This window comes from Myotis daubentonii, chromosome 12 (assembly GCF_963259705.1).
Source record: "Myotis daubentonii chromosome 12, mMyoDau2.1, whole genome shotgun sequence".
Lineage (NCBI taxonomy): Eukaryota > Metazoa > Chordata > Mammalia > Chiroptera > Vespertilionidae > Myotis > Myotis daubentonii.
The window spans coordinates 60,327,916-60,354,295 of record NC_081851.1 but is presented as its reverse complement, the minus strand read 5'-3'; the positions used below and the strand labels follow the sequence as shown (position 1 = coordinate 60,354,295).

The 26,380-nt window shown below is 42.8% G+C and overlaps 1 protein-coding gene across 3 annotated transcripts in view; it reads left to right on the top strand.

Moving 5' to 3' along the window:
- The window catches only part of TMEM178A (transmembrane protein 178A), an 83,239-nt gene that overhangs the window by 20,169 nt on the left and 36,690 nt on the right, over positions 1-26,380 (top strand). Inside the window, exon 1 of one of the 3 annotated variants that reach the window (XM_059660026.1) lies at positions 19,794-20,427. The exons of 1 other annotated variant lie outside the window; for it this stretch is intronic. In XM_059660026.1, coding sequence (XP_059516009.1) covers positions 20,028-20,427 — 400 coding nt within the window. In that variant the 5' untranslated portion in view covers positions 19,794-20,027. Of the gene's footprint in view, positions 1-19,793; positions 20,428-26,380 lie in introns of those variants that run through there. One more of the 3 variants, XM_059660027.1, reaches the window with a different exon arrangement.

Genomic DNA, 26,380 nt, shown 5'->3' with positions numbered 1-26,380 from the left:
TGGTGAAAGACATGCCTTTATTTTTTAATACATTCTTAATTTCCGATCTATTGGAGTAAACCAGGCCTGTGGGAAAGAAATGCATCGCATGAATACACTTTGTGAAGGTAAACACACAGAGGCATTCTGCTTTCTGTTAATTAATGACAGCGATGCCAAGCTTTTATAGGAAACCAATTTTACTTTGAACACCAGGGAGATCTTTGAACATAAGGAACATTTCAATTTAGAAAAACTACAGCACAGCCAAAAGTCCAAATGTAACAGGTGAATTACAGTTGGTCTAGAAAACTGAATGCATCGGAATTGGTCCATGAATGTTCAGTAAATACAAATGGACTCCTGAAAATATTTTCTTGAAGCTGAAGAATACTCTAAAAGTTGGGAATTGTTCCAGCATTTTCCCAGGCATTAGAGTTCAGATAAATAGGCTTGGACTGTGGGAGCTGAGAGGCTGGAGTTGGAGCAGCCCACGGGGCGGATGAGTGATCGATATTCTCTGTCTCCAAATAGACTGAGTTTGACATTTTTGCAGAATGGGAGTTTTGTCTTCCTCTTATTTTTATTCATTAGAGAGTTATTTATGAATGCGCTCTAACTGTGACATGACCTCCATGGTATATTTAAAGCAACTTAGGCTAGTGTTGTCAAAAGTTTCATTGTACACACAGATGCCCCAAGTCAGCAGGAATGCGGAGTTGGACAGGGTGAGAGGCAAACGATGTGAAGGTTGAGTCATTCTGCAGAGCCTGCTGGATAACCCCTCTTATGCAACGGGTTCTATTCTAGTGCCATTACCGACTCCGCACCATCCAGACTGCATCTGCCTTGGGCTTGTGCGTAATTGTCTGCCTGGAGGCGCAGTGGGTGGGAAAAGACTGATACAAGTCAGGCAGGACAGTTTCTTAAAATGAAAACAAATGTCTAGGCTCTCTGAGCCTTCCCAAAGGTGTCTACCCTCCGACTTCCAGGAATCAATTCTACAGAAATGCCCAAACACGTGTCCACTAATACATAACAGTGAAGTTAATTATCGCACCACATATAAGAATGATAAATTGGAAACAGCCTAAATGGGAGGGGGCCATAATGATGATTCATTCATGCAATGGAATATTATATAAATGGAAAAACAGCTAGACAGTTCTCTACAGATAAAGTTGTCCATCATAGATTGCTGAGGCAGAAACATTAAATTACATATATGAAATGTGATCCCATTCCTCTGTGTTAAAAACTGTATATGTAGCCCAGCTGGCATTGCTTAGTGGTTGAGCATTGACCTATAAACCAGGAGGTGATGGTTCAATTCCTGGTCAGGGCACATGCCTGGGTTGTGGGCTCGATCCTCAGTGTGAGGTGTGCAGGAGGCAGCCAATCGATGATTCTCTCTCATCATTGATGTTTCTATCTCTCCCTCCCTCTCCCTTCCTCTCTGAAATCAATAAAATATATTGTTAAAAAACTGTGTATTGTAACAGTGCTACCTTTGGGGTTTGGAGTTGGGGAAGTTGAGGGAAGGATCTGGCTTTCCATGTTTGTGTGACTGGAAAGTTTGCAATTAATATGTATTACTTCTGTAACTAAATATATATTTGCAAAAGGAGATAAAAATACTTTAAATGCTTTCCATTCAAGATTCCCACAGTAATTCCGGGATTACACAGTAGCCAAAAGGAATAAATCCATAATTACAAACAGAGGTTCTCTAGTAGCTCTAGGCTACTGGATGAAACTTTTTTCCAAGTGTATTTCTAGGATATGTGTTCTGTCTCCTGAAAGAAAGTAGGACTATAAGTCTGCATTGTTTATTGGGGGATCCTTTATTCTAGTGGCTTCATGATACTATTAATAATATACATTATTCATTTTCTATTTTGTAGTTTACAAAGCACTTTTTGCTTGAATCTTGAATAATACAACAAAGCTGTGAAGGGGTACTATTATCCTCATTTTCAGGAAAAGTAATTGAGGTTTAGGGAAATTAGTCGATGTGCTCTAAATCACACAACTCGTTGGGGCGGAACTGCAGTAGAAGGCAGACAGGGATTCCACCCCCAATTAGCCATTAATTCTAGATACATTACTGTTTTTCTAGGTCTCAGGATCCTCAACTATAAAACTGGGATGGGGAAGTTTTCTAAGGATAAAAGTTTGCAATTATGTAAATGAAACCTTTTAGGTACTTTCTATCCCCCACTGAACTTTGGGACAATTCCATGGACGTGTTTAAAAATACTTACGCTGTCACTAAAAAAAAAAAATGCTTATGTTGTAAAGACAGGGCAGACATTCTTTCTTTTAACACATTTATGTGTAAGGTAAAAGTCTGTATATTTGTGGAGTGATTTAAAGGACAGATTATTGCAGATTGGTTGAAAGGAAGCCAAGGTGATATGGTCACATCATTCCTGCTGTGGCACAGACAGGAACCTGGGAAGCTCCCCGACATGGTCCATCTGGACTAACTCAGGTGGTCATGGCCACCAGAGGTGGATTGTGGTTCTTCTTTCCTGGCCTTGGTGGTTTCAGCTTGCTTATATGAAGATTCCATTTTAATTAGAGAGATGGCTTTACGCAGATCTAGTTGGTACATGGTAGCTCTAAAACGTTTGCCAAACAGCTGAATTTGCAGTGTGAATATTTGGCAATGGGTAAATTGAGTTTAAAAAAGAAGAAGAAGCTTTTCTTATGACATCACGTAGGCTTTCTTAGTAATCTCCCAAACAACTAAATCCTAATCTTTAATCAACACAATTTTCTTGAACCTACCCCCGCAGAGCTGTGTTTCAAGATGTTTAAGAGGTTTTGTTTTTATTCAGGTATGCTAAGGCCCATAGATCAAGACATGACTGTCATGGAAAAGACAGTTTGTTGCTCACAGTTCCCAAGGGGAGGGCCTATGCCATGCCTTGGGGTGGATGTGGAGCATATAGTGCAGCACCAGGATCAGCCAGAAGGTAGAGGAAGCAAAGGGAAAACTTGGGCAAGAGTCCTTGTTGTGGTTTCCAGGAAAGAAACAGGTGAGGCAGGGATACAAGTTTAGGATTGGCTAGTTTGAATAATACCAGTGGGTTCTGGGGAATAAGGGCTGTCTATTGGGTGATACATAGCCCTTAAAGCAGAGTGATAGTGGCTCAGGATGTGAAAGCTCAATAAAGGACTGGGTTGGACTGGGATCTGGATTGGTTGGTTTGCATATGAAAGGTGTGCTCCCTGGGGAGTTCTGTACCATCGCTAGGAATTGATTAGCCATGGGAAGGGCAGTCAGCCCCATCCAGAGTCAAAGGCCCTAGATGTCAAAGCATCAGAATAAAAAGACCTGCTTAATACTGGCCGATATAAATGCAGTTAGACTTAAAAGAAAGCAAAGAATTGGCAAGCAGGAGAGTTCATAAAAATTGGATTGCCCTGACTGGTTTGGCTCAGTGGATAGAGCGTTGGCCTGTGGACTGAAAGGTCCCAGGTTCAATTCCAGTCAAGGGCATGTACCTTGGTTGCAGGCACATCCCCAGTAGGGAGTGTGCAGAAGGCAGCTGATCGATGTTTCTCTCTCATCGATGTTTCTAACTCTCTAACCCTCTCCCTTCCTCTCTGTAAAAAGTCAATAAAATATATATTTTTTAAAATTGGATATATAACCTATTAGCCTGTATAATATGTGAACTAATGTATCACACTTATACTGCAGATCACTGGTTTGGCATTAATAAGTATGGGAACATTTATATGTCTTTTTTTCCCTCTGAAATCACTAGATTATCATTTGAAACAGTTTTTTTTTTTTTGGTTTTCCTGAAATTAAGCTATACAATTCTCAGATGGCAGTGCGTTCCTAATGGTGGGATTTCCTAAACCCCTCCCATCATATATATATATATATATATATATATATATATATATATATATATATATGACATATGTTTACATATATAAAATATGTAACTCACTTGTCAAGTTGAGAAGCAGTATATATTTACAAATGTGTATAACTGAGTGCAAGTTGATATAAACACACAAGTTTCATTGCCTACCTTTCCTTAAGGGACAGAAAGGTACCATGGAATTTCAACAAAAACGCATCTTACAGTTGAAAAAGATATATCACATTATTGCCCCTCCAACCCCACCCCATGCCTGCCCCTTCCCTTGTTTAGTTAGAGAGAAAAGGTCCCTGAAAAATGTACAGATAAGCACACATCTTTCATTTTTTTCAGGGATGATTTATTTTAAGATATCATTGGGATCAATAGATTTGTTTGCTATACCTTATGGTACCCTTAAGCAAGTCTCCATCAAAAATTAGACAATGGAAGATTGGTTTTGTTTTTACAATGAATGATGATTGCCATTGACTCTGTTCTCTTCTATAGGCAAGTGCCTGGGTGGGGGCATCCTCCTGAACACCAGTGAGGCAGGGCAAGCCAGAGGCTGCCACCAATGCTTTGTTCCTGGGCTGGACTCTGCCAAGCACTAGGGCATTGAACAGCTTCTTGGCCTGTGTGCCAAGGATTTCCTTCCATGCAGGATGGGCAAGACAAGGCTTATATACAAAAACATTTTTTAATGCCTGTACCCATTTGCTTGTTCAACTTGAGAAGTAATAGGTCTCCAGGCCAGAAGCTCTCTCTGCTGGAAGGTTCCGAATTAATCCTTTATTTATTTCTAATATATTTTTATTGATTTCAGAGAGGAAGGGAGAGGGAGAGAGAGAGATAGAAACATCAGTGATAACAGAGAACCATTGATCAGCTGCCTCCTGCATGTGCCCCCCCCCCCCCATGACTTCCTGGTTCATAGGTCAATGCTCAGCCATCTGAGCCACATATGCTGGCCCATGTTAACCTTTAGATGTAACTGATTTCTTTCTCTCATGACCATATGCAATTCATCCCAAACCCTACTCAGATCTCCTCTCAGAATGGTGTTAGATACATGTAGCTCAACTTCTAAAAACAAATGTACTTTTTTCTTATCAGAACATCATTAACAAGGGGAATAAGACCCAATGCTGGGGCGACAGAGACTAGGGCAGGTGTAACTCAGCTTAAGTTGAACCTCTATGGTCTATGCTTAAACCTCAGTGGTGTTCTTGACACCTTTCACCTTTATGATGCTAAGAATATAAACATTCTTCAGTTTCTCCTTTTTGTGTGTGCACGTGTTTTTGGCTGTTTCTCCATAAGGCATTCATGACCTCTCCACATTCCCCTAAATTTATTAACTTAGCTCCTTTTATTTCTACTAGTTAACCTTGATGTCTTTTCTTCCTCCTGTACAATAAATTCCTCCTCTGATCAATACACTCACTCAGTATGTACCTGCCTTAAGTAACTCTCAGAGAACTTGGTGTTGGTTTTTTTTTTGTTGTTGTTGTTTTTTGTCCAAGTCCATCTTCAGAGTTTAAAGGCGATCTCTAGGGCCATGATAACTTGGGTTCAGGTTAGTAGGGCGACAGCCACATATGCTTCATTCTGTTAACTGCCAGGTGGAAATTCATTCTGATTGAATTCAAAGTGAAGATGAAAGAAAAAAAACACAATCTTCTCAGCTCATTGTTATAGGAAACAGCTCATGGTTCTGCACATCTGAAGAACGCACCGAAGGCACCTTTCCTGTGACTGTAACAGACACAGTCACTGCACTCAGGCTTCTCTGTGGCGTCCTGGAGCATCCACCGCAAGCATTTCTATTCCTGGATGGCAGATAGAGTAGCACCTTGGGCGAGGGAAGAGTGCTCGGCTGAACTAAATGCCTGAAGAAAGAGAAAGCCTGGAGTTCAGGAGGACTGGCTCAGACATTCACTCTCCAGCTGTTAGGAATTTTAATTGTCCTATCTTTTGGAACTCAGTAGACCCTTGGAGCATGATTAAAGAGGGAGGAGGGGAAGTAGTGGTGAGCTGTCTGGGAAAGGAAGCAGCTTAACCACTGTATTTGTTTCTGATTGCCGCTATAACAAATTACCACCACCTTAGGGACTTTCAAGACAATTTATTATCTTATAGTTCTGTAGGTCAGAAGTTCAAAATTAGTCTCACTGGGCTAAAGGCAAGATACTGGCAGGGTTGAATTCCTTTCTAAAAGCTCTAGGGGAGAATCTGTTTCCTTGCCTGTTCCAGTTTCTAGAGGGTTCTGTATTCCTCAGCTTACTTCCTCTATTTTCAAAGCCAGCAACAATGCATTTCTACCCGTTTTCCCATTGTACACCTCTCTCTGACTATAGCCAGGGAGGAGGTTCTCTATTTGATTTATTTGTATGTAGAATCTAATGAACAAAATAAACTGATGAACAAAATAGAACCAGATGCATGGATACATGGAACAGACTGACAGAGGTGGGGAGGTGGGGATGGGAGGGACTGAATAAAAGAACATATTAGCCAAAGAACATATATGCCTAGCCCATGGACACAGACAACAGTGTGGTGATGGCCAGAGGGAGGTGGAGATGGGGTCTGGGTGGAGGTAGGTAAAGGGTGTGGGATGAGAAACATCTGTAATAGTGTCAACAATAAAATAATACAAAATAAACAAACAAATAAATAAATGCTTGGGATTAGATTGGCCCTACCTGGATAATCCAATATAATCTCCTCATTTCAAAATTGTTAATCACATTTGCATAGTTCCTTTTGCCATCCTATATGATAAAATGCTAATATGCAAATCGACCGAACAGAGAAACGACTGGTCTCTATGATGTGCACTAACGACCAGGAAGCAGATGCTCAACACAGGAGCTGCTCCCTGGTGGTCAGTGTGCTCCCACAGGGGGAGCTCCACTCAGCCAGAAGCCGGGCTCACCACTAGCAAGTGCAGTGGCAGTGGCGGGAGCCTCTCCTGCCTCCACAGCAGCACTAAGGACTGCGAGAGGGCTGAGGGACACCCCCTCCTACCTCCCCCCCCCCATGCACGAATGTCGTGCACCAGGCCTCTAGTATAACATTTTCACCAATTGAGAGATGAGGGGAATTATTCTATCCTACCACAAGCACAAAGTTGATGTCCTCACTGAGATAGAAAATAGAAGCTTCTACATTTAGACCTATCTTTTTTGTTTCCCTCATATCTAATGAGATATCCATAGATTTTTTTTTAAATTATCTATTTGACAGCAAATCAGTCTGTGACAATGAAATTTGATTAAAGGCAAATAATAACATTAATGATACCATACTTTTTCTTTATTCAAATTATTTAATTTCAGTTTTAGGGGTAACTTTGGTCTTTCCTTCTCTGTGTCTCTTCTTCAAACATACATGACCTTTCTCTTAAAAATATTTTTTTTATCTTCCTGACCTCTCTAGGTATAGAATGAGTCCTCTCCTTTCTTTGACTGCCAAAGTTCTCAATAAATTAATCAACATGTATTACCTTTTATCCCCCTCACCTTCTGGTCATCCCTCAGACACTGGAAGTTTGATGTGTCCTAATCTCTCTCTTGGCACTGACCTGCTGAAGGTCCCAGGGGTCATGTCACTAAGACCCCGTCTCTCCCTTCTGCTGCCAGTTGGATGTTCCTACAATTCTCAATACATTGACCAGGCCCATCTTGAAACTCCCCATTGCTGCCCTGTGTGGCTCTCCTGATTCACTCTCAAAATGCTGCCAGACCCTGGTTCCCCATCCTCCTCCTAGCTAGCCCTTGCCTCCACACATGGCCTCTGCTCTTCTCTTCTACACTAACTTTCACAGACTTCTCTACATAGCTGCCTCTATGTGGATATCTACCAAATCTACTTTTCTAACTATCTGGTGTTAGCTTAAATTTCCAAATTTGTTCTCTTCTGTTTTATTTACATACTTGCTTATATGAAGGTTATTTATTTATTTATTTATTTTTGTCAACAAACCCGCCATCGTCTTAGTTGTCTTGTCTGAATCTCCAGCATTTGAGTCTGACTCTTTTTTCCCCCTTTAGTTGACCTATTCACTATTTTCATTCAAACTGTTTCTGGCAGCTTTTCCTTTCCTTGCAATGCTGCCATCATGACTCTCATCATCCAGGCCTGGGTGATCTCAAGTTCTCCTCACCAATTACCGTATCTCCACTGCTAGATTAATTCCCAATCTCTCTTATTCTGTTATGTCATTCTTCTTTTCTTCATTGCCTAAGACCCAGTAATGTTTAAACTCTCTGCAGTCTGAATCTAATCAATATTTCCAAATTTATCCTAAACTTTTCAATTTCTCCAAACTCTCTGTGCTCACTGTCTTGTGAACATGCCTTGTTCATTACTATCTCTGGGTTCACATGGTTTTCCATTCCTGAAATACTTTCTTTCTCTCTACCAATTTACTCTCATAAATCTTTCAAAGCTCGAGTTCCAATTTCCCCAATCAATACTTTTTTGGCCATCTCTACTTATAAAATTTCTCCTTCCTTTGAACACATTAACATTTGCTACACACATTATAGACTAGCAGAGAATTTCTAGAAGGTCTAGTCATCTACCCAACCATCTTCCTGCAACTGTCACAATGTCCTCAATTCTTTCCACTGTTACTACAGAGAAACTCTGCCTAAGACAACTTCTCCACTAGTCTACCAGATCCCTTCCTTCTTGCCCATTCACCAAAGACCTCCACCTTGCTGAATTCAATGCTTAATTCTCATTTCTTACTTTGTTTGACCAATCAGAAACTTTGAGACCTTGATGACCCTCTCCTATTTGAAACCCTTTCTTCACTTGGCTTCCAGGACTCCCATCTCTCTGGCCACTCACCCTCAACTTCTTTTGCTGGTTCCTACTCATCTCATAGATCTCAACTAGTAGCAGTTCCATGTCTCAGTCCTTGGCCCTCTTCTCTTTTCTATAATCAGTTACTCCCTGGGTGACATCATCCAGTCTCAGGGTTTAGAGTACCATTTATATGTAGATTCTGTTGGCATTCAAATTTATACCTTTAGCCTGAACTTCTACCCTGCTCACTCAGCATCTCCACTTAGATATTCAATAGGCACCTCAAATCTAGTGCACCCCTACTGAGCTTCTGTACTTTATAGAGTCTTCCCCATGTCCACGGAAGATACTCTATCCAGTCCCCTTTTTTTCCTCTCTCACCACGCATTGTACATATCAGAAAATCTTGTTGGCTCTACTTTCAATATATATCCAGAATCCAAACCACTGTTGTCACTCCACTATTATCATCTGATCTCTGCCATCTCTGTATAAATGATGCAAATAACAGTAAGAGTGTAGGCCCTGAAGTCACATCTTGTAGGCTTCAATCCCCCATCTGACACTTCCTAAGAGTATAACCTTGGGCAAGTTATTTATCCTCTCTATGCTTCAGTTTCATCATTTGTAAAATAATATTAATGATAATAATAATAATAATAATAATAATAATAATAATAATAATACCACTATGGTTGTTACAAGTGTTAAATGAGAAAAACATAAAGTGCTTAGTAGAGTGCCTGGCAAAAGTATGTGATCAGCAGTAGAGTGCCTGGCAAAAGTACTCAGCAAATGTGATCAGCAAATGTTAGCCACATGCTATTAGTCTATAAAGCTATAAAAACTCCATGACAATAGGTGGAAAGTAGTAGACAAGAAGATCGGGGTAATGTGAAATGGCCATTCTCCTAAGCATAAGCCATCCAAATCTTTCAATACCCAAACCCACACTGAACCAGGTATGGAATTATCTTTCCAACCCATTCTGATCTGTGCCTACTGCTTAGTATGTTGCTTATTTTTCACAGCTTTTACTTATAGATTTAGAGAATAATACAGTTGACCCTTGAAGAACCCAAGAGTTAGGGGCAACAACCCCTGAGCAGTCAAAAATTCACATATAACTTTTGACTCCCCCAAAAGTTAACTACAGTTATCCCTTGATAGGGTTCTAGTACTCCTGTAGATACCAAAATCCGCAGGTGCTCAAGTCCCTTAAATAAAATGGCGTAGAACAATGCATATAGTTTGACCCTCTTTATCCATAGACTCTTAACTGTGGATTGAAAATACTATTTTCAAACCGTGATTGGTTGAACCTGCAGGTGCAAGAACCAGGGATAAGGAAGGCCATCTGTATATTTATTTTAAAAAATCCCCATTGTTTTCCAACTTGTGTTGTTCAAGGGTCAACTGTAGTGTAGCTCACATTTCTTGATCATGTATTATTTGCTATTGTCTCCTCTTTTTCCTTTGTCTTAGGAGCAATTTCTATAGCTCCTCTTCTCTAAAGTTCCTTTCAAGTCCCAGGAACCTCAGACAATCGTCTTCCTGATTCTGGCTATCTTCTGGGCTGACCTCCCACTTTCAGGATTCCATATTGAGTTTGCTGTCATTGTTACAAATATATTATTTAAACGAGTACTCTATAAACCCAGTTAACAATACTGGTGTGAGAGCTGTTTTAAGTTCTTACTTTATTGACACAAAGAAACTGGGTTTCTTGGCAAAAGTGGTTGATCTGGAATAGAAAAGGGTAAACTGCTGAGTGAGAATGGAAAAAGCAAGTAATTAAAATTATACCCTGCCCTGGCTGGTTTGGCTCAGTGGATAGAGTGTTAGCCCGTGGACTAAAGGGTTTTGGGTTCAGTTCCTGGTCAAGGGCACATACCTAGGTTGCAGGTTCAATCCCTGGCCCTGGTCAGGGCACAAATGGGAGGCAACCAGTCAATGTTTCTCTCTCTCTCCCCCCTCCTCCCTTACACACCCTCTGAAAATCAATGGAAAAAATATCTTTACTCCTAAGGTGCGAAATTTAAAAAAAAAAAAAAGCGTAAAACCATGCCCACAAAATGTAGGACAAAAAAGAGTCAGACAGCTTCCAGAAAAGGAAATTGAGAAACTAAATAATTTCCCTAAATATCCAGAAAGTAACCTCTTGAAATTAGGATAAAACTTCAATGTTTAAAACTTTGGGGATTTATTTTGGCTAAATCCAAGGATCCTTAGGAGAAAATCCCTTTTTGTTGTACTTTTGTTTCAGCAGGATTCATAAGGGCATATGGTGATCTGGTTGGAAAACACTAAGAGACATCTCCCCCACTGCCAGCCCCTTCTCTGACTTGCCACTCAAATGATCTAAGGCTCTTGATCACATACAGATTGCAGACACCAGATAAATTAGGCAGATGAAACTCATACATCAAAGCCACCTACTTGGATTCCTTTTTGGCCATTGGTGCATTTCCTGTCTCTCTCTCTCTTTTAATTAGCCTCATAAATCTGACCCTGACAAGGTCCTACCTCTCCATACCAATAGAGGAGGTGAGATGGTAATTTGTCCTCAAGCTTTCATTTACTTCTCCACTTGAGTGACTATCAATGCCCTGTGGCACCCATTCATTACAGGGGCTCAGGTGCAGCTGTGGGGAGGTGTGTGCCAAGTCCTGCCAAACTGGATACTCCTTCCAAAAGAGCAGGATGGGGTCTCCAAGCACTGTGCACATCAGATGATCACACTCCACTAGGCCTGCTGAAACCCTGGCATGCTGAGAGCTGTAAACAACATAACACATTGTTACGTATTCTTCAGAGTATTTGACTTGCAATGGCTATTCACATACTGATGAATGATAACCTGGACTCAAGTAATTTTTCAAGAGGTTGATCCAAATCAAGCATTGAAGATAAAAACAGAGTTGTCCAGGTTGGGGGCCTGGCTGTGATGGGGGACCTGTGTTGAATTCATCATTTTTAGGGACATCTGACTCAATCTTTGTCTCCTGGTCTTGACAATGGGAATCTGGAATGTTGACCTAGCTCATGTGGGCCAAGTTTGAATTTCTCATTATTCCTGGAGAGCTGCCTTCTATGTTCTAGTAGCTGCATCTTGGCTGAGTCTTGGGTCATTCCTGAGTCTTTCCCTTTCTCCCTGCCCTTGTAAGAAGGAAGCTATCTCTTTTTCTTCTCTCAGGTGGATGCTATCCACAGTTGGCTTGGTGTCTCCTTGTCCTCTCAGGGCTTCCCCAACCCCTTGCATGGGGAGGGGAAGGTCAGGCACTCCCTATATTCCCCTAACATGATTTGCATCCCCCAAATGCAGTAACTAGGAGCAGGCATTCTCTGCAGAGGCTTTTCTATCTAGTCCATTTAAAGTCCTTGAGAAATGGAGATACCTCATCGCACTCTGACAGCTTATTTCGGCTATTCACAAAGCAGTATTAAACCTCTTTTATGGGCTCATAACAGCCTATTGAGAGAGCATAATGGTTTCTCATACTTTAGAATGCCCACCATTCCACCAATACTATAGACAATTTATGTTTTTAGGGGCCTTATGGTAGGCCTTCATGCTTTTCATTAGGGCATAATTCTTGGGAGAATAATGTTCTATACTGCACCTGAGATCATGGCTGGCACATGTGAGCAGTCACCAGATATTGTTGATGATGATAAATGACAGCAATGATAACAGCTGCCATTTATATATGGAGCACTTATATGTCAGCCTTTACAGTCACTCTGTGCTAAGTGCTCTATATTGATTCTCACAGAAACTTTAAGAAGGGTAGTATTACTCTTATCCCCATTTCACAGACAAGAAAACAGAGTCTTGGAGAGACTAAGTAAATCCCTCTCCCCACACTTAAATTTGAACTAAACTCTCTATGACTCCACATCCCAGACTTTACATTGTCTTGTCGCTGTCATTATTGTATATCCTTAGACTCCCCTGTCTTGGCTTTGGGTACATGCATTTTCTTGGTTTTCCTCCTACCTTTCTTCCCAATCTCCTCTTGCGATAGAGTTCTAAGTGCCTCAGAGCCAGCCTTGACCTGAACCTCTTCGTTTTCTAGCTACACTTTCCCCTAAGCCAGTGGTCAGCAAACTCATTAGTCAACAGAGCCAAATTATCAACAGTACAATGATTGAAATTTCTTTTGAGAGCCAAATTTTTTAAACTTAAACTATATAGGTAGGTACATTGTTATTAACTTAATTAGGGTGCTCCTAAGGCTTAGGAAGAGCCACACTCAAGGGGCCAAAAAGCCGCATGTGGCTCGAGAGCTGAGAGCCTCAGTTTGCCGACCATGGCCCTAAGCAATCTCATCTAGTCCCGTGAATTTAAATATCAAGATATATATAACACCTTTACGCTGACATCTCTAAAATCTAATCTTCATTCCAGACTGCTTCCCTCACTCTCAGTTTCATAATTCCAATTGAGATTTCTAAATGGCATCTCAAACTTAAATTCAAAACAGATTTTCTTTTTTACTTCTCCTCCAAGCACGTTCCACTTCTCAGTGCATGATACCACCATGCAAGCACTCAAACCTGAGGTGTAGGCATGGTTCTTCATTTCTCCTTTCCCTTATGTGGAGTCACAGTAATTCTGATTTCGATCTCTACACCTCTCTGTTTCTGATGCAGGCTCTTTAGTCTAAACAATTAATACCCCTGTCTGGACTATTACAGTAGCCTCCTGACTGGTGTTCCTGCTCTCCACCCCTAGTCCCAATCCATTTTCCACATAGTCTCCTAAGTGACATTTAAAACATGACTCAACTCATTCCCTTCCCCTGCTTAAAACTCTTCAAAGATTTTCTTTTGACTAAAGTCCAACTCCATCAGATGGCCTTCAAGACCGTGTATGATCTGGCCATTGGCTGACTCTGCAACGGAATCTCATACCACTTGCTGCCTCGCTCACTGCTCTCTGCCTATGGGGGTCTCTTTTCAGTTCCCAGTGGCACAGAGCTCCATGCCTCAGGACCTTTGTACAGGAGGTTTTCTCTGCCTGGAGTAGAACTCCCTGGCCCATGAGTGCTCAAATGTTAGTTGAACAATTGAGAATAGTAGATTGCCTATCCTTATATGAATAATCAACACTAATAAAAGAGAAAAATGGTAATTGGCGTACGAGCTACCCTTTTCATTGGCTAATCAGGGCTATATGCAAATTAACTGCCAACTAAGATTGGCAGTTAACTGCCAACAAGATGGCGGTTAATTTGCATACGTAGGCACAATGCAGGGAGGCGAAAGGGAAAGCAGGAAGAAGCCCCCTGCCACTGACAGTGATCAGAAACCCAGGGGGGAGCTAAGAGCTGGGGGGAAGGGCAAAGGCGGCCCTGGGGCCGCCTTTGCCCTGCCCCCCAGCCATGATCGGAGAATCAGGTACCTTTGCCGCCCTGGCCAGTGATAGCAGGAAGTAGGGGTGGAGCCAGCGATGGGAGCTGGGCACGGCCGAAGCTGGCAGTCCCAGGAGCTAGGGGTCCCTTGCCTGGGCCTAAAGCGAAGCCCACAATCGTGGGGCCGCTGCAGCTGCGGGTCCCCGCTGCCCGGGCCGGACGCCTAGGTCAGAGGTGTCAGGCCTGGGCAAGGGGCCGATCCTGCGATTGGAGGGTGATGGGGGTCAACGCCTGAGGGCTCCCAGTATGTGAGAGGGGGCAGGCTGGGCTGAGGGACACTCCCCCCCCACACACACCCAGTGCACGAATTTCATGCACCAGGCCCCTAGTATAAATAATAAGCACATTAAAAATGTTATTATCAACTTATTTAGCCATTTGTATTTATGACATTTAAATTATATGGGGTTGATATAATTAAGCAATGAGTTTTCTAAAGCATGTTTATATGTTTACATGAATGGAGTAGGGACAGGAAGGGAGCAGGAGTGGGAATGGGAGGAAATGTCAATTAGCATGCGATAATCATGAATCATTAATCCTGTGAGACAGATGTTAATATCCATGTTTTTCAGAACCGAGGCGATTAGAAGAGGTTAGGTAAGTAACTGGCTAGGGGTGAGCAGGTCGGAAGCAGTGGGTCTGGAATTTACAGGTGGTCTGACTCCAGCAAACATGTTGGTCCCCAGGTCCTGGAGCCTTGGAGCAGACACAGCTGAGAGCTGAGGTTTGAGGGTGAGAAAAAGGACACGTACCTGGAAACACTGGCTTTTTTGTTCACATGGGAAGCATCACCGGCTGCGGTGAGTTGGAGGGACTGGACATCTTAGTTATATCCAATTCTGCCTTGGTTGTCAAACACGGCCTCCATGAGCTGAATCAGGCCGCACCTTCAAAACACGGTATCCATACACACAGATAAGGTGGGAATACAGTTAGGTATGACAATTAATAAGCCACCATCTGCTAAACATCACACTCTGAGTGGGACTTAACATGGTTATGGGTTTCTTTGAACATTTTTTTTTTCCCACCATATGTGCTTAAAGTCTCTAAAAAGGAAACAGCTTAATCCAGGAATGTGAAAAAGAATGGTGACATTCTGTAGTGTGTCAGTGAAATGAGAAACTTATCAGGCACTGTCTATTTCGGGGGAGTTTGTGGTATTTTATGGTTCCAGGCTTCCAGTTAGTGACAAAATGGCACTGCCAAGATGACTTAGCACATGTGTGGGGTGGAGAAGAGCACTGCGGTAGGTGCTACTTCTAAAAGTTACTTTTGGCTTTGTCCTGAACTAATTTTGACACACGTACAGAAAGCCCCTTTTCCTCCAAAGCCTAACTGAAATAACATCTAATCGGCTTGGCTTACACATATTCTTCCTGATGGATAGTATCTCTCTGTTGCATTGTGTTTGCACCTCTGTGCTAGCACTCATCCCAGGCCATCTCTCTTTTAGCCACTTGCATTTCTATCTTCCTCCTCCACTAACCCACAGCTCCTGAGGGCACAAACCATGCTTTTTTTCATCTTTGCATACTTCAGTGGGACTTAGCACAATCACTTACACTGGAGGTACTCAATATGCTTTGTTGAATTAAAAAATAAAATTATTTTAGGAAAAATAATTTAGAATCATGACTGCAACACAACATACCTCAATTATTTACAGATATGACACACTGTAGATCAAGAACATAATGGACTATATCCTTACATTAAATGCTAAAAAAATTTTACCAAGAAAAAAAAAATCTCCACTCATTATGAAAGCCGGTGTGTGGTTTAGGTTAAGTTGCATTGAGTAAATTTTGTGGAATCCAAATGTTTGAAATAAAGAGTGATGTTGCTTTTGGTCTTGGCCCTGGGGCAAAGGGTGAAAGCCTTTTAGAATATTCATGGTTAGCTTAGCATAAGTATGTCAATAAATCATGGCCATAGCTCTCTGATAATGAGGTCTCTCTCTCTCTCTCTCTCTCTCTCTCTCTCTCTCTCTCTCTCTCTCTCTCGACATTTTTATAGAGAAATTATTTTAAAACTTCCTGACTGTAAAGAGAAATACAATGAATGTCATAAAGCACCTATATATTATGATAAGTGTGTTTAGAGCAGGCAAAGTATTTTGTTTTCTAAATATTTAAACATAGCCAACACATCAGTTGGGATGTTAAAATGCCATGGGAATACTGACAGCAACAAAGAAGGACTTTAGAGCAAGATAGCAGATAATTCTCTCTAACCTAGAAAGGAGAGTGGAAGATGAGGGATTACATAATCAAAGTCACATCTGAAGAAGATGCATTTGGCAACAGTATACAGGATAACTGCAGGCAGGGTTGCTCCTGGAAGGGTGGGGACCAGGAGGAAGCTGTAATAAGAATGCAGATGTGAGGTGAGAGGGGCATAATGACAGCAAGTAGTAGATACGTAGAGGAAAATTTGGCTATAAAAGACTCGTGAAAGAAAAAATCCCCACGACTTTGTGAATGTGATAGATATTTCTAAAATAGTGAGCCTGAGTGACTTGAAGGATTTGTCAATACAGGAAGTAGGGAGGGGTAGCTGAACCACAGGGAAATATGAGTTTACTTTTGGACATGTTGAGTTCAGTCGTACAGTGAGACACCCAGATGGAAATTCTCTGGCTCTATCCTGTCATTTTAGGACACTGTTGTTCTCAGAGGGATGCATGGGGGATATCAGATCTGCAGGCAGCAAAGAGAAATTTAGGACAAGTGAAGAACAAGCTAAGTTTGAAAACGTTGAGGTCACAGCACAGCCACGGCTGAGACATGCTACAGTGGTCTGGCTGGATATTTGATGTCACAGCATGCTGCCTCCCTGCCAGGCTAAATGCCCTCATACATTGACTGTATTCTGGGCCAGACTTCTGTTTCTACTCGTCTATAAGTACTTAGCTTGTAGTCAGGCATTAGAACATGATAACTTTAGAATTTTTTAAATGTAGGAAAAAAATCCTTATTTTACAGTGGCCCGAAATATGGAAGCCTCCAAATTTGCGAGGTAGACATGTAAATCAGAGAGTTAATATTCTGGCTGTAATGACAAGATGCCTGATCTAATCCTCCTGGTAAAGTTTAATTCATCCTTCGAGAACTAACTCAAAGGTTACTGTCTCTAAGCAGTTTCTCCACTCCCCCAACAGTTAATTTTTTTCCTTGTCCATAGTCCCACAGCTCTTGGTTCCTATCTCTACCAGAGCACATAGAACAGTCTATGTCTATGGGTTGCCACTGGACTGGTTGCATCTTGAAGATGGGAACTATTTATCTGTGTATTTCCCACTTCCCTAACAGAGTGGGGTTAGTGGGTGGCATTTCATTGTTGGAAATACCCAAAAGAGAAATTTTAAGGACACGGATGGAGCCATGTGCAGCTGCCGTAGCAAAGCCTGTGTACGCATCATATGTCACATCCCCGCTGATGGCGTTAATGCTGCACCAGCAGAGGCAGTGCGCGCATTACATGCTGCTGGCCCATATTTGTAATGTGTGACATTTTTTAATGAAATACTGTCAAGGGTAATTCATCATATAGTAACTTTTGGATTATATGCTGAGACGGGTCTTACACATAGACACATTGCACTTGGAGGATAATGCTGTTTTCAAAGGAGGGTATGATCTTAAGGTTCTGGCTAGGAAAACGCGGCTGAATATTAGGCTCTTTTAAGTTCATCAGATGTGCCTCAAAAAGAGGTTTCCTTTTGTCTACTCCAGTTCAGGACGGTCATTGTGTAAAGAGAATCAGGTGACTCTGAAATGGGGCAGACTATTTTTTTACTGCAGAACATCAGTGTTTGAAAAGGGAGTGAAAGCTTGCTACAGGTTTGTAATCACTTTATCTCAAGAGGCATTTTAAAAAAATAAAAGGACTCATGACAACTTGAGTGAATTTCAGATGTCAACCGTTAAAGGTGTTCTCTCTGCGTATCCACCAAGATCTAGGATTTTACACCTATTACAGAGAATAAATAAAAGGAAGTTTCTAAGTCTCATCATTTTTGTGTAAGTCCAGATAAGACGCCTTTGATGAGCTTAGCATTTCCTTTTAAGGGAGAGCTTATAGGTGAGAGGAACACTAAAATTATAATTCTTTGTCTTCCTTAATTAGACTGGAGCTTACCATAGATCTTGCTGAAGCTGTGAGGAAATCCAAGCAATAATTCACATGGTCAGGCCAGCAGAAATGGGCACGGGGGTCCAATATGACTGAAAGATTTGCTTAAGTGATTTGTCTGTTAACGGAACAGCTCAGAAGGGGTACAAGTCTTCATTGGAAATATACCCTCTGAAGATAGTACAAAGAGCAATGAAAAAAATCTGAGCAAGATTCTTATACCACCTTTACAGATGTCATTCCAGAGGAACTGTGTAAATCACATTAATACCAATTGATGTGGGGGCACTAATTAATAAGTCCCATTAAATGGTGGAGTAATGACATTTAGCATCTAATGATTGCCTCATAATCTTTTGATCATTAATATTTCATAGCATAAGAACACAAGAACTGGCATCCCTGGGTTCATGCAGCATGGCTCTCCAATCTCTGACATGGCCCCAAGAGGACTAAGTGGCACAAGGACTAAGGGTATTGCACCTCTGATGTAAGGATGCACAACACAAGCAATTAACTCTTTAAGTTCCGTGGGTCCTAACATTTCCTCATGTGAGAAAACTATGCATCTGCCTGCCATTCTCAGAATTAACATCTGTGACTACTGGGTGCCCTGAAGAACAGCAGGGAGCTGACATGTGGACTTTGGGGTGTAGCATTGCTCTGTTGCTGACCCTCCCAGCTCATGCAAGACACTGCACAGGAGAAAAAGGCATTACTTTGATTTATTACCAGGGCTTTCTTTATTCAAAGGCAATGATCACCTCACAGAGCAGGTGCCATAGCAAGGGTTTATCGATCCGATGCCCTCCTAGAAATAACCAGGAGGATGCCACTCTGGCAAGAGATGGAGATGGTTAAGGAAAAGGAAGCCCTTCTCGGAGCAGGCTGCAGTGAAGGGGAAGAAACTCTCTGGCCATGGGTCTACCGCTCCAGGGACACCCGGGCTCTTTCACAAGAGGGGCTGGAGCAGAGAGAACTCAGAGCTTGCAGTGGGCAAGTGAGAGGGAAGGAGGAAGGCGACAGAGCTGCCAGGGGCAGGAGAAAGGGTCTTCAGCTCCAGATCAAGATCCCAAAGAGTTAAATGCTACCAAGCAGCGCGACCTGGGTGGGATTTGCTTCTGGGTATAAAACAGGACGCTGATCGAAATCAAGTGGGACAAGTGACAAGGCTGAGTCTGATGTTGGTGGATGTCTTTTCACGTCGTTGGAGGGCAGAGGACCGGAGGCAGGCAGTGGGCTCAGCCAGTCCAGGGCAGGGACCAAAAGGGACGCGGAGCCGGTGAAAAGAGGGACACATGGGAGGAGAGAAGAGGGAATGAGTTGAAGAAAAGTAAGGGGAAAGTGGGAACGAGGGTAAGGGTGGGGGGAGGAGGATGTGAGAGAGAAAAGCGAGGGCGGCGAGGAGGCATTAAGAAGGGAAGGGGGGTCGCTGGAGAGAAGGGCCGACAGTTCGATCTGGAGGAGGGGAGAGGGGCGAGGGGCGTGAGCGCGGGGTGGGCGCAGAGAGTGAGCAGAGGGGCTGGAGGAGGAGGGCGAGAAAGTGCGATCGGCTCGGCACGGCGCGGGGAGGGGGTGGGGGCGAGGATTCTGGGCGGGGAAGGGGACAGGAGGGTGGTGGGGAGGAGAGATAAGAAGGGGAAGAGGGAGAGCGCGGGGCCAGCAGCCGGGTGGGCGGGGAGGCCGCGGGAGGGAGCGCGGAGGAGAGCCGAGGCCAAGTGCATTGTGTCTGGCGGCGGCGCGCGAGCCCACCGGCGGCGGCGGGGCTGCGGCGGGGCGGGGAGCCATGGAGCCGCGGGCGCTCGTCACGGCGCTCAGCCTCGGCCTCAGCCTCTGCTCCCTGGGGCTGCTGGTCACGGCCATCTTCACCGACCACTGGTACGAGACGGACCCCCGGCGCCACAAGGAGAGCTGCGAGCGCAGCCGCGCGGGCGCCGACCCCCCGGACCAGAAGAACCGCCTGATGCCGCTGTCGCACCTGCCGCTCCGGGACGCGCCCCCGCTCCGGCGCCGGCTGCTCCCCGGCCGCCCCGGGCACGCGGACCCCGAGTCCTGGCGCTCGCTGCTGGGGCTCGGGGGGCCGGACGCCGAGTGCGGCCGGCCCCTCTTCGCCACCTACTCCGGCCTCTGGAGGAAGTGCTACTTCCTGGGCATCGACCGGGACATAGACACCCTCATCCTCAAAGGTGAGCGGCGCGCCTCGCTCCCGGGCGCCCACCCGAGCGCGCCGTGCAGCCCGCGCCTCCCGGGGTCACCTCCCCACCGCCCCGCGTCCCGGTGCCCGGGCTCCCTCCCGGCACATTCTTTCCTCCTCCCCAGCCGCCTCCTCTCTAGAACCTTTCCCCCTTCTTCCCCGTTCTCCTTCCTTCTCCCACTCCCGCACTTGATTCTTCCAGAACTCTCTTCTTTCCTCCCCATCCTGTTCTTCCTTTCCCCCTTCCCTCGGGTCCGTGCGTTAGCCGCCCCCAACGCCTTTCTCTGCCGCTTTCCTCCTTTGCCCTCTGAGTTCCCTCCGCTTTCCCTCTCCTCCTCCTCCCTGTCTCGTGCACCTGCCGCACTTGGAACGCATGTCCATTTTCTTGAAGCGGCTCCCCACTGGGCTCCCAATAGGCTCCTTCCCTCAAGTTGTGCTTTCCTTTTTGAAATAACGGTTGGAAGAAACGTGGTGCAAACCTGGGGAGGCGGGGAGAGGGGCTTTTTCCGTACGGAGCTGATGCTGGTGGCGGAAGGAACTGACGTGGTAGCTGCCAGGCTAGTGGGGAGCTCAGGAGGCCCGAGGAACCGGCCCCCAAACCTCCTAAACTGCCGGGTTCTTAGGGATTAGACCTCAACGACAGCCTCAAGGCGTTGGTGGAACTCAGCCGAGCACAGATCGGACATCTGCTAGTGCTTTTTCCACCTCCATGAGGACACTGCACACCATCCTCAGTGTCTACTCTAGACACACCTGGGTGAGGAGAGGAGAGAACCTGCCCAAACCCTTGCAAGTAGAGCTTTCCGGATTCGCGCGTGGAATCTCTGCATGATCACTCTCTGTTACTTTTGTGCCAGCTTGTAAGGCTGCTTTGGTCGTTGTTTTGTCATTTGGCACTGAGTTGTAGAGCATCAGTTTGCTCTTCTGAAATCTATGCATCACCTGGGTCCTATGCATGGCATCACATAGTTTAAAAAAATAATCTCGTTTATTCAATGTGACGATCCTATTGGGGAAGCTCATTTCTAATTTCCAGAGCTCCGGCCTTAATACAACATTTTTGGAGATGCAATAAATAAATAAATAAACCTTTCTCTTGGACTAGCAAAAAAAAAAAAAACAAAAAAAAGAAAAAGAAAGAAAGAAAGAAGACAAAAGAAAGAAAGAAAGAAAAGAAAAGAAAGAAAGAAAAAGAAAAAGTCTAAAATCAGTACATGTTTGTATTTAGTAGCCATTCGGGAAAACAAATGAACAGACTTGTGTTGAATTCCACTTTGGAATGGAATTGCTTAGAAAGGAGGAGGTTAATAATATTTTGGCCTTCAGAACCTTGTTAGTTGGCATATTCTTCATTTCTCAAATGTGTTGACTTCCAGCTTCCCATGGCTCGCTCAGCTGGGGTCTGCCATCTGAAACCTGTCTGTTCATGGAGGGACTCCAGAGCTTTGGGGGATCAGACACAGGAGCCTTCCCTTGGAGAGTGCACCTTTTTCTTTCCCCTCCTAACTTGCATCCTAATCTTATTTCTCCTCATGACGATGCTGCATAATTAATTCTGATAGTAGCACAGCACATGAACAAACTGTAAACGCTGGATTTGGAGGCTCAGTTGTGGAATGCTCATTTAGGCAAGGCAATTTAGAAAGATAAGCGGTGTAGTCTGTCTTTGGAAATGACAGAGCTGCACTTCCTCGCACTCTTTCTATGCCTAGAGTATCTGGTTGCAAGTAGATTGCATATAGAGTAATGCCTGTACCGTCAGGCAGAGTTCAACCCAACTGCAGCAGAGGGACCCCTCCAGGACACTGCACATTCCCGCCTCTGCAGGTGCCCTGGCTCACTGAGGTGCTTAGCTCCTGGGTAGTCCAGAATCAATAATCCTAGAGACAGAGGGACGTTAGAGGTCATTGAATTCTACCTCCCATCCATTGTTCAAACTCCCTTCTTCAGCCATCTTTCTGACAAATGGTTGTCTAGCCTAGTGCTTTCATAAGACAGAATTTATGTACTTTAAAGAATTTTATTGTTCTTGGTATGATTGTTTTAGGTTAAAACAATCTCGGGTTTACAGTATTGATGGTGTGTAGCTAATCCTTTATGCAGAACCCTAAAAAGTCCTAGTTTGTAATTGAAGATATGGGCTCAATTGCTGACTCTGCTGTTAAATTGCAGTATAGCCTCCAACAGGTGGCCTGGCCTCCTTGGTCTTCAGTTTCTCGTCTATAGTATTAGGAAGGTTGTCTATTCTTTAGGTCACTTTCTAGTTCTGAAAGCTATCACTGATGTAATAATAACAATGTAAATTTAGTTTCCTGGGAAATTAATGAGCTGACATTATTAAGACATGAGGAGTTTGGAGAAAATGACAAGACATCAGTACATTATAGAATCGTAATTCATTGTTTGGGAGATGGCCAAAAATGCCTCAAGGACTTTCAACATTGCTACTAACCTACCTTAGGTAACCTAAGTCTTCTGGATCTCAGGCTCATCTGTGAAGTGAATGGGTAAAATGAGCGGCTTTAACATTATATGAATATTTTGAGAAAGGAAAATGTTGCTGACATTTTCCTTTCTCAAACAGATGATTTTGGCACCTGTATTAGGTAAACAGTATTACCTTTGTTTTGACATCTGACATTAGTGGCTGTGGTATGAATTTCTTTAAATGAGTCATATATAATTAGAAATTGACATCACATCCAATTAAAAAGTTGGATAAGTAGGGTCTCAAGTTCCATTCTTATTTTCTTCTCTGAAGTACCTTGTTTATGAGTTCTAATATTTAAACATTTTAATAATAGGAATTCAGAAGAAATAGACTCAGATGGCAGAGTGGGGAGGGGTGGGAAAGGGCTTCAATAACCACCTGGAATATTTAGTGAGCTTTTGAGATAAAAGGAGATCAGCCTTTCCTCATTTGGACTCAGAGGGCACTGCCAGGAGGTGAGTGAACATTGCAGAGGAAACTGCTGAGTTGATACTATGGAAAACATTCTCACAATTGGAATTGGTTGCATTTCCTGTTACTGGAGGCAAGTATTTTTGAGAGATGTATAGTAGAGTAGATACAAATAGTCAATATGGACAGTGAGAGGTTAGTTTAGAAAGGAAATGTGGAGACTCTATAGCAGCGGTTCTCAACCTGTGGGTCGACCCTTTCACAGGGTTCGCCTAAATACATCCTGCATATCAGATATTTACATGACGATTCATAACAGTAGCAACATGACATGACATAACATGACGATTCATAACAGTAGCAACATTACAGTTGTGAAGTAGCAACGAAAATAATTTTATGGTTGGGGGTCACCACAACATGAGGAACTGTATTTAAGGGTCGCGGCATTAGGAAGGTTGAGAACCACTACTCTATAGTCTTAATCCACCTAAGAGAAATCACATGAGCCAGAAAAGCATTGATCTTAATGGGACAAATACAGTAGTTGGGAAAAATCATCAAATCCTGATTGTTAGCCTTTCATTATGATTCCTGTTCACCTCTAGCCCAGAGTGACCCTCGAAGGTCTAGATTGGGCCTTCACCCAGGACCTTCAATAAGAATAGAGGTGAAGTTATTGATAAACCCATAAAGAACCAAGACTAGAACCCTATGTTACTCTACCAGGCTGAGTTTTGGTGCTAAGGAAGTTTTGCTGGTCAAAGTAAGGACTGTCTCTGATAAGTATGCAAATGAAGTTATCCTCTACTCAGCAAGAAAAGGGTAGAAAAGTTGAGGGAGCCTAATGGTAGGAACTTGAGAGAATGGACTTTGGAGCCACAGGCCCCTCAGTGCTTCTGGGGCTGTCAGGGGTTTGAAAGAAGCCTTTACTTTAAAAGCTCAGAAAGGCAGACAAGTAGGAAGGTGGTATGGATTGTATAAGGAGCCTAGGATATGAGAAGAGGTGACCTAAAATTAGGTTCTTTATTCCACATCACTTCCCTATCCTGGAGGTCGGGTTAACATTAAATTATGGCCTTTTCTTTATGAAATTCCTTGAGTCTTTGTTAATCTGTAAACTGGGACTGATAATACTTATTTTATTTCATTCATTCACTCACTCAATTTAGTTACTCAACAAATATATATTGAGTGTCAGGAATTGTTCTAGGCATAAAAGATACAGGAGTGAACAAAATGGATAAAAATCCCTGCCCTCATAGAGTTTATGTCAGGTAGTGGAGTTATTATACTGTAACTACTCTTAGTAGGTTATTGGATGAGCACTTTGGGAAGGCTGCTAGCACTGGTAGGCAACTGACAGAAAATACAGTGCAAAATGATGGAGTGCTTTGAGGGACGCTCAGTCATTCTGTTCCAAGTGCAATTCTTATGTTTAAACTACTGGATAAACAGTAAAACAAGAGGACAGATGGAAAGAGACTCAAATGGAAACATTATATAATGCTTCTTTCAGTTACTGAAAACACTGGCTTTAATAAATAAACATCGATGAGACTAGTGAGTAAAGAAATTAATTTTGAATAGGAATTTGTCATTGAAATTATATCAAAAGTTCCAACTGTTCTTGCTAGCCTTAATATTAGACTTTAAAAATTTTTTAATTAAAATTTTTCATTAAAACAATTAACATTACTTTTCAAATATATGTACCTTATTTATATAATTCAAATTCTAATATTACATATTGCCTGCAATAAACAAGAGGAAAATTAATGCTGTAGTATTTTGTTTTTATGAAGTTTAAAATGAAAGCATTCCAGAAATGTGAAAATTGTAATTCTGTATGCCTCATGTTAACTTGTATAAATCATTTGGGATTGAATTCTTGAAACTTGAAATAAAACATGTCCTTGTAGTTTCCGAAGCATTTTTCCTCTAATGAGATAAACAGAGATGTCAAAGACAGTGGGACATGAATACTTTGTCATTTTGCTCTCTGCAAGAAAAGGAAAGGGAAATTGGTAGGAATTCACTGGGTCTGCTCTTCACTCTGCTAATGATTTATCTGTTTCCCCTGTTGCTTATTTTCCATGAAATTAATAGTCTGTACAGGACCCACCAAGTTCTACCTGACATGGAAATAGATGGATGATTTTCTTCAACTCATTTGTAGACCAAAGTCTCATTTGTGTTGGAATAATTATCTTCTAAGAGCAGATCTATCTGAGAGGCGAGGCACTGTTTCTCCTTTCTGATCCCCTCGTTCATGTACTGTTCTCTAACCTTCTCTTGGACCAGAAGATGCTGCTGACAACGGTGCTGGGAATACCATTCAGACTTCCTTTTTATTTCTTTACTTCTTAAGGCAAGTGGTCTCTGAAATTATTATTATTTTTAATATATATAGTTAATTGATTTCAGAGAGGAAGGGAGAGGGAGAGAGAGATAGAAACATCAACGATGAGAGAGAATCACTGATCGTCTGCCTCCCACACACCGCCTATTGGGGATCGAGCCTGCAACCCAGGCATATTCCCTGACTGGGAATCGAACCGTGACCTCCTGGTTCATAGGTAGATACTCAACGACTGAGCCATACCAGAAGGGCTCTCTGAAATAATTTTGAATATCATTTCTTATGTTTAATTTATATTTATTCATTTTTAAATCATGTGTATAGACTGTGCTAACAGAGACATCATTAAACAGAAACAAAAGCAAATTTTGAAGGGATGTGGTCATAAATAGATATAAGTGGCAGTTCAACTATCTCACCCCCATTCCAAAGGATTGCTTGTGTACTCTCGGGCAGGTACACACTTTGAAGATGGCTTCTCTCACTGCTTATTAGAAGAGCCAAGTTCTCATCTGAGCAGAGGAAGGAGTGATTGTTCCTATCATGGCTGAAATTTATAGTGGGTCCCCCAGTGCACAGTTACATCATACACATTTATCTTGCACAGGGGAGAGAAGAAGATGCATTTTATTTCTGTATCCTTTCTGACACTGGACACAGGATTAAATGAACCCTTTTCAT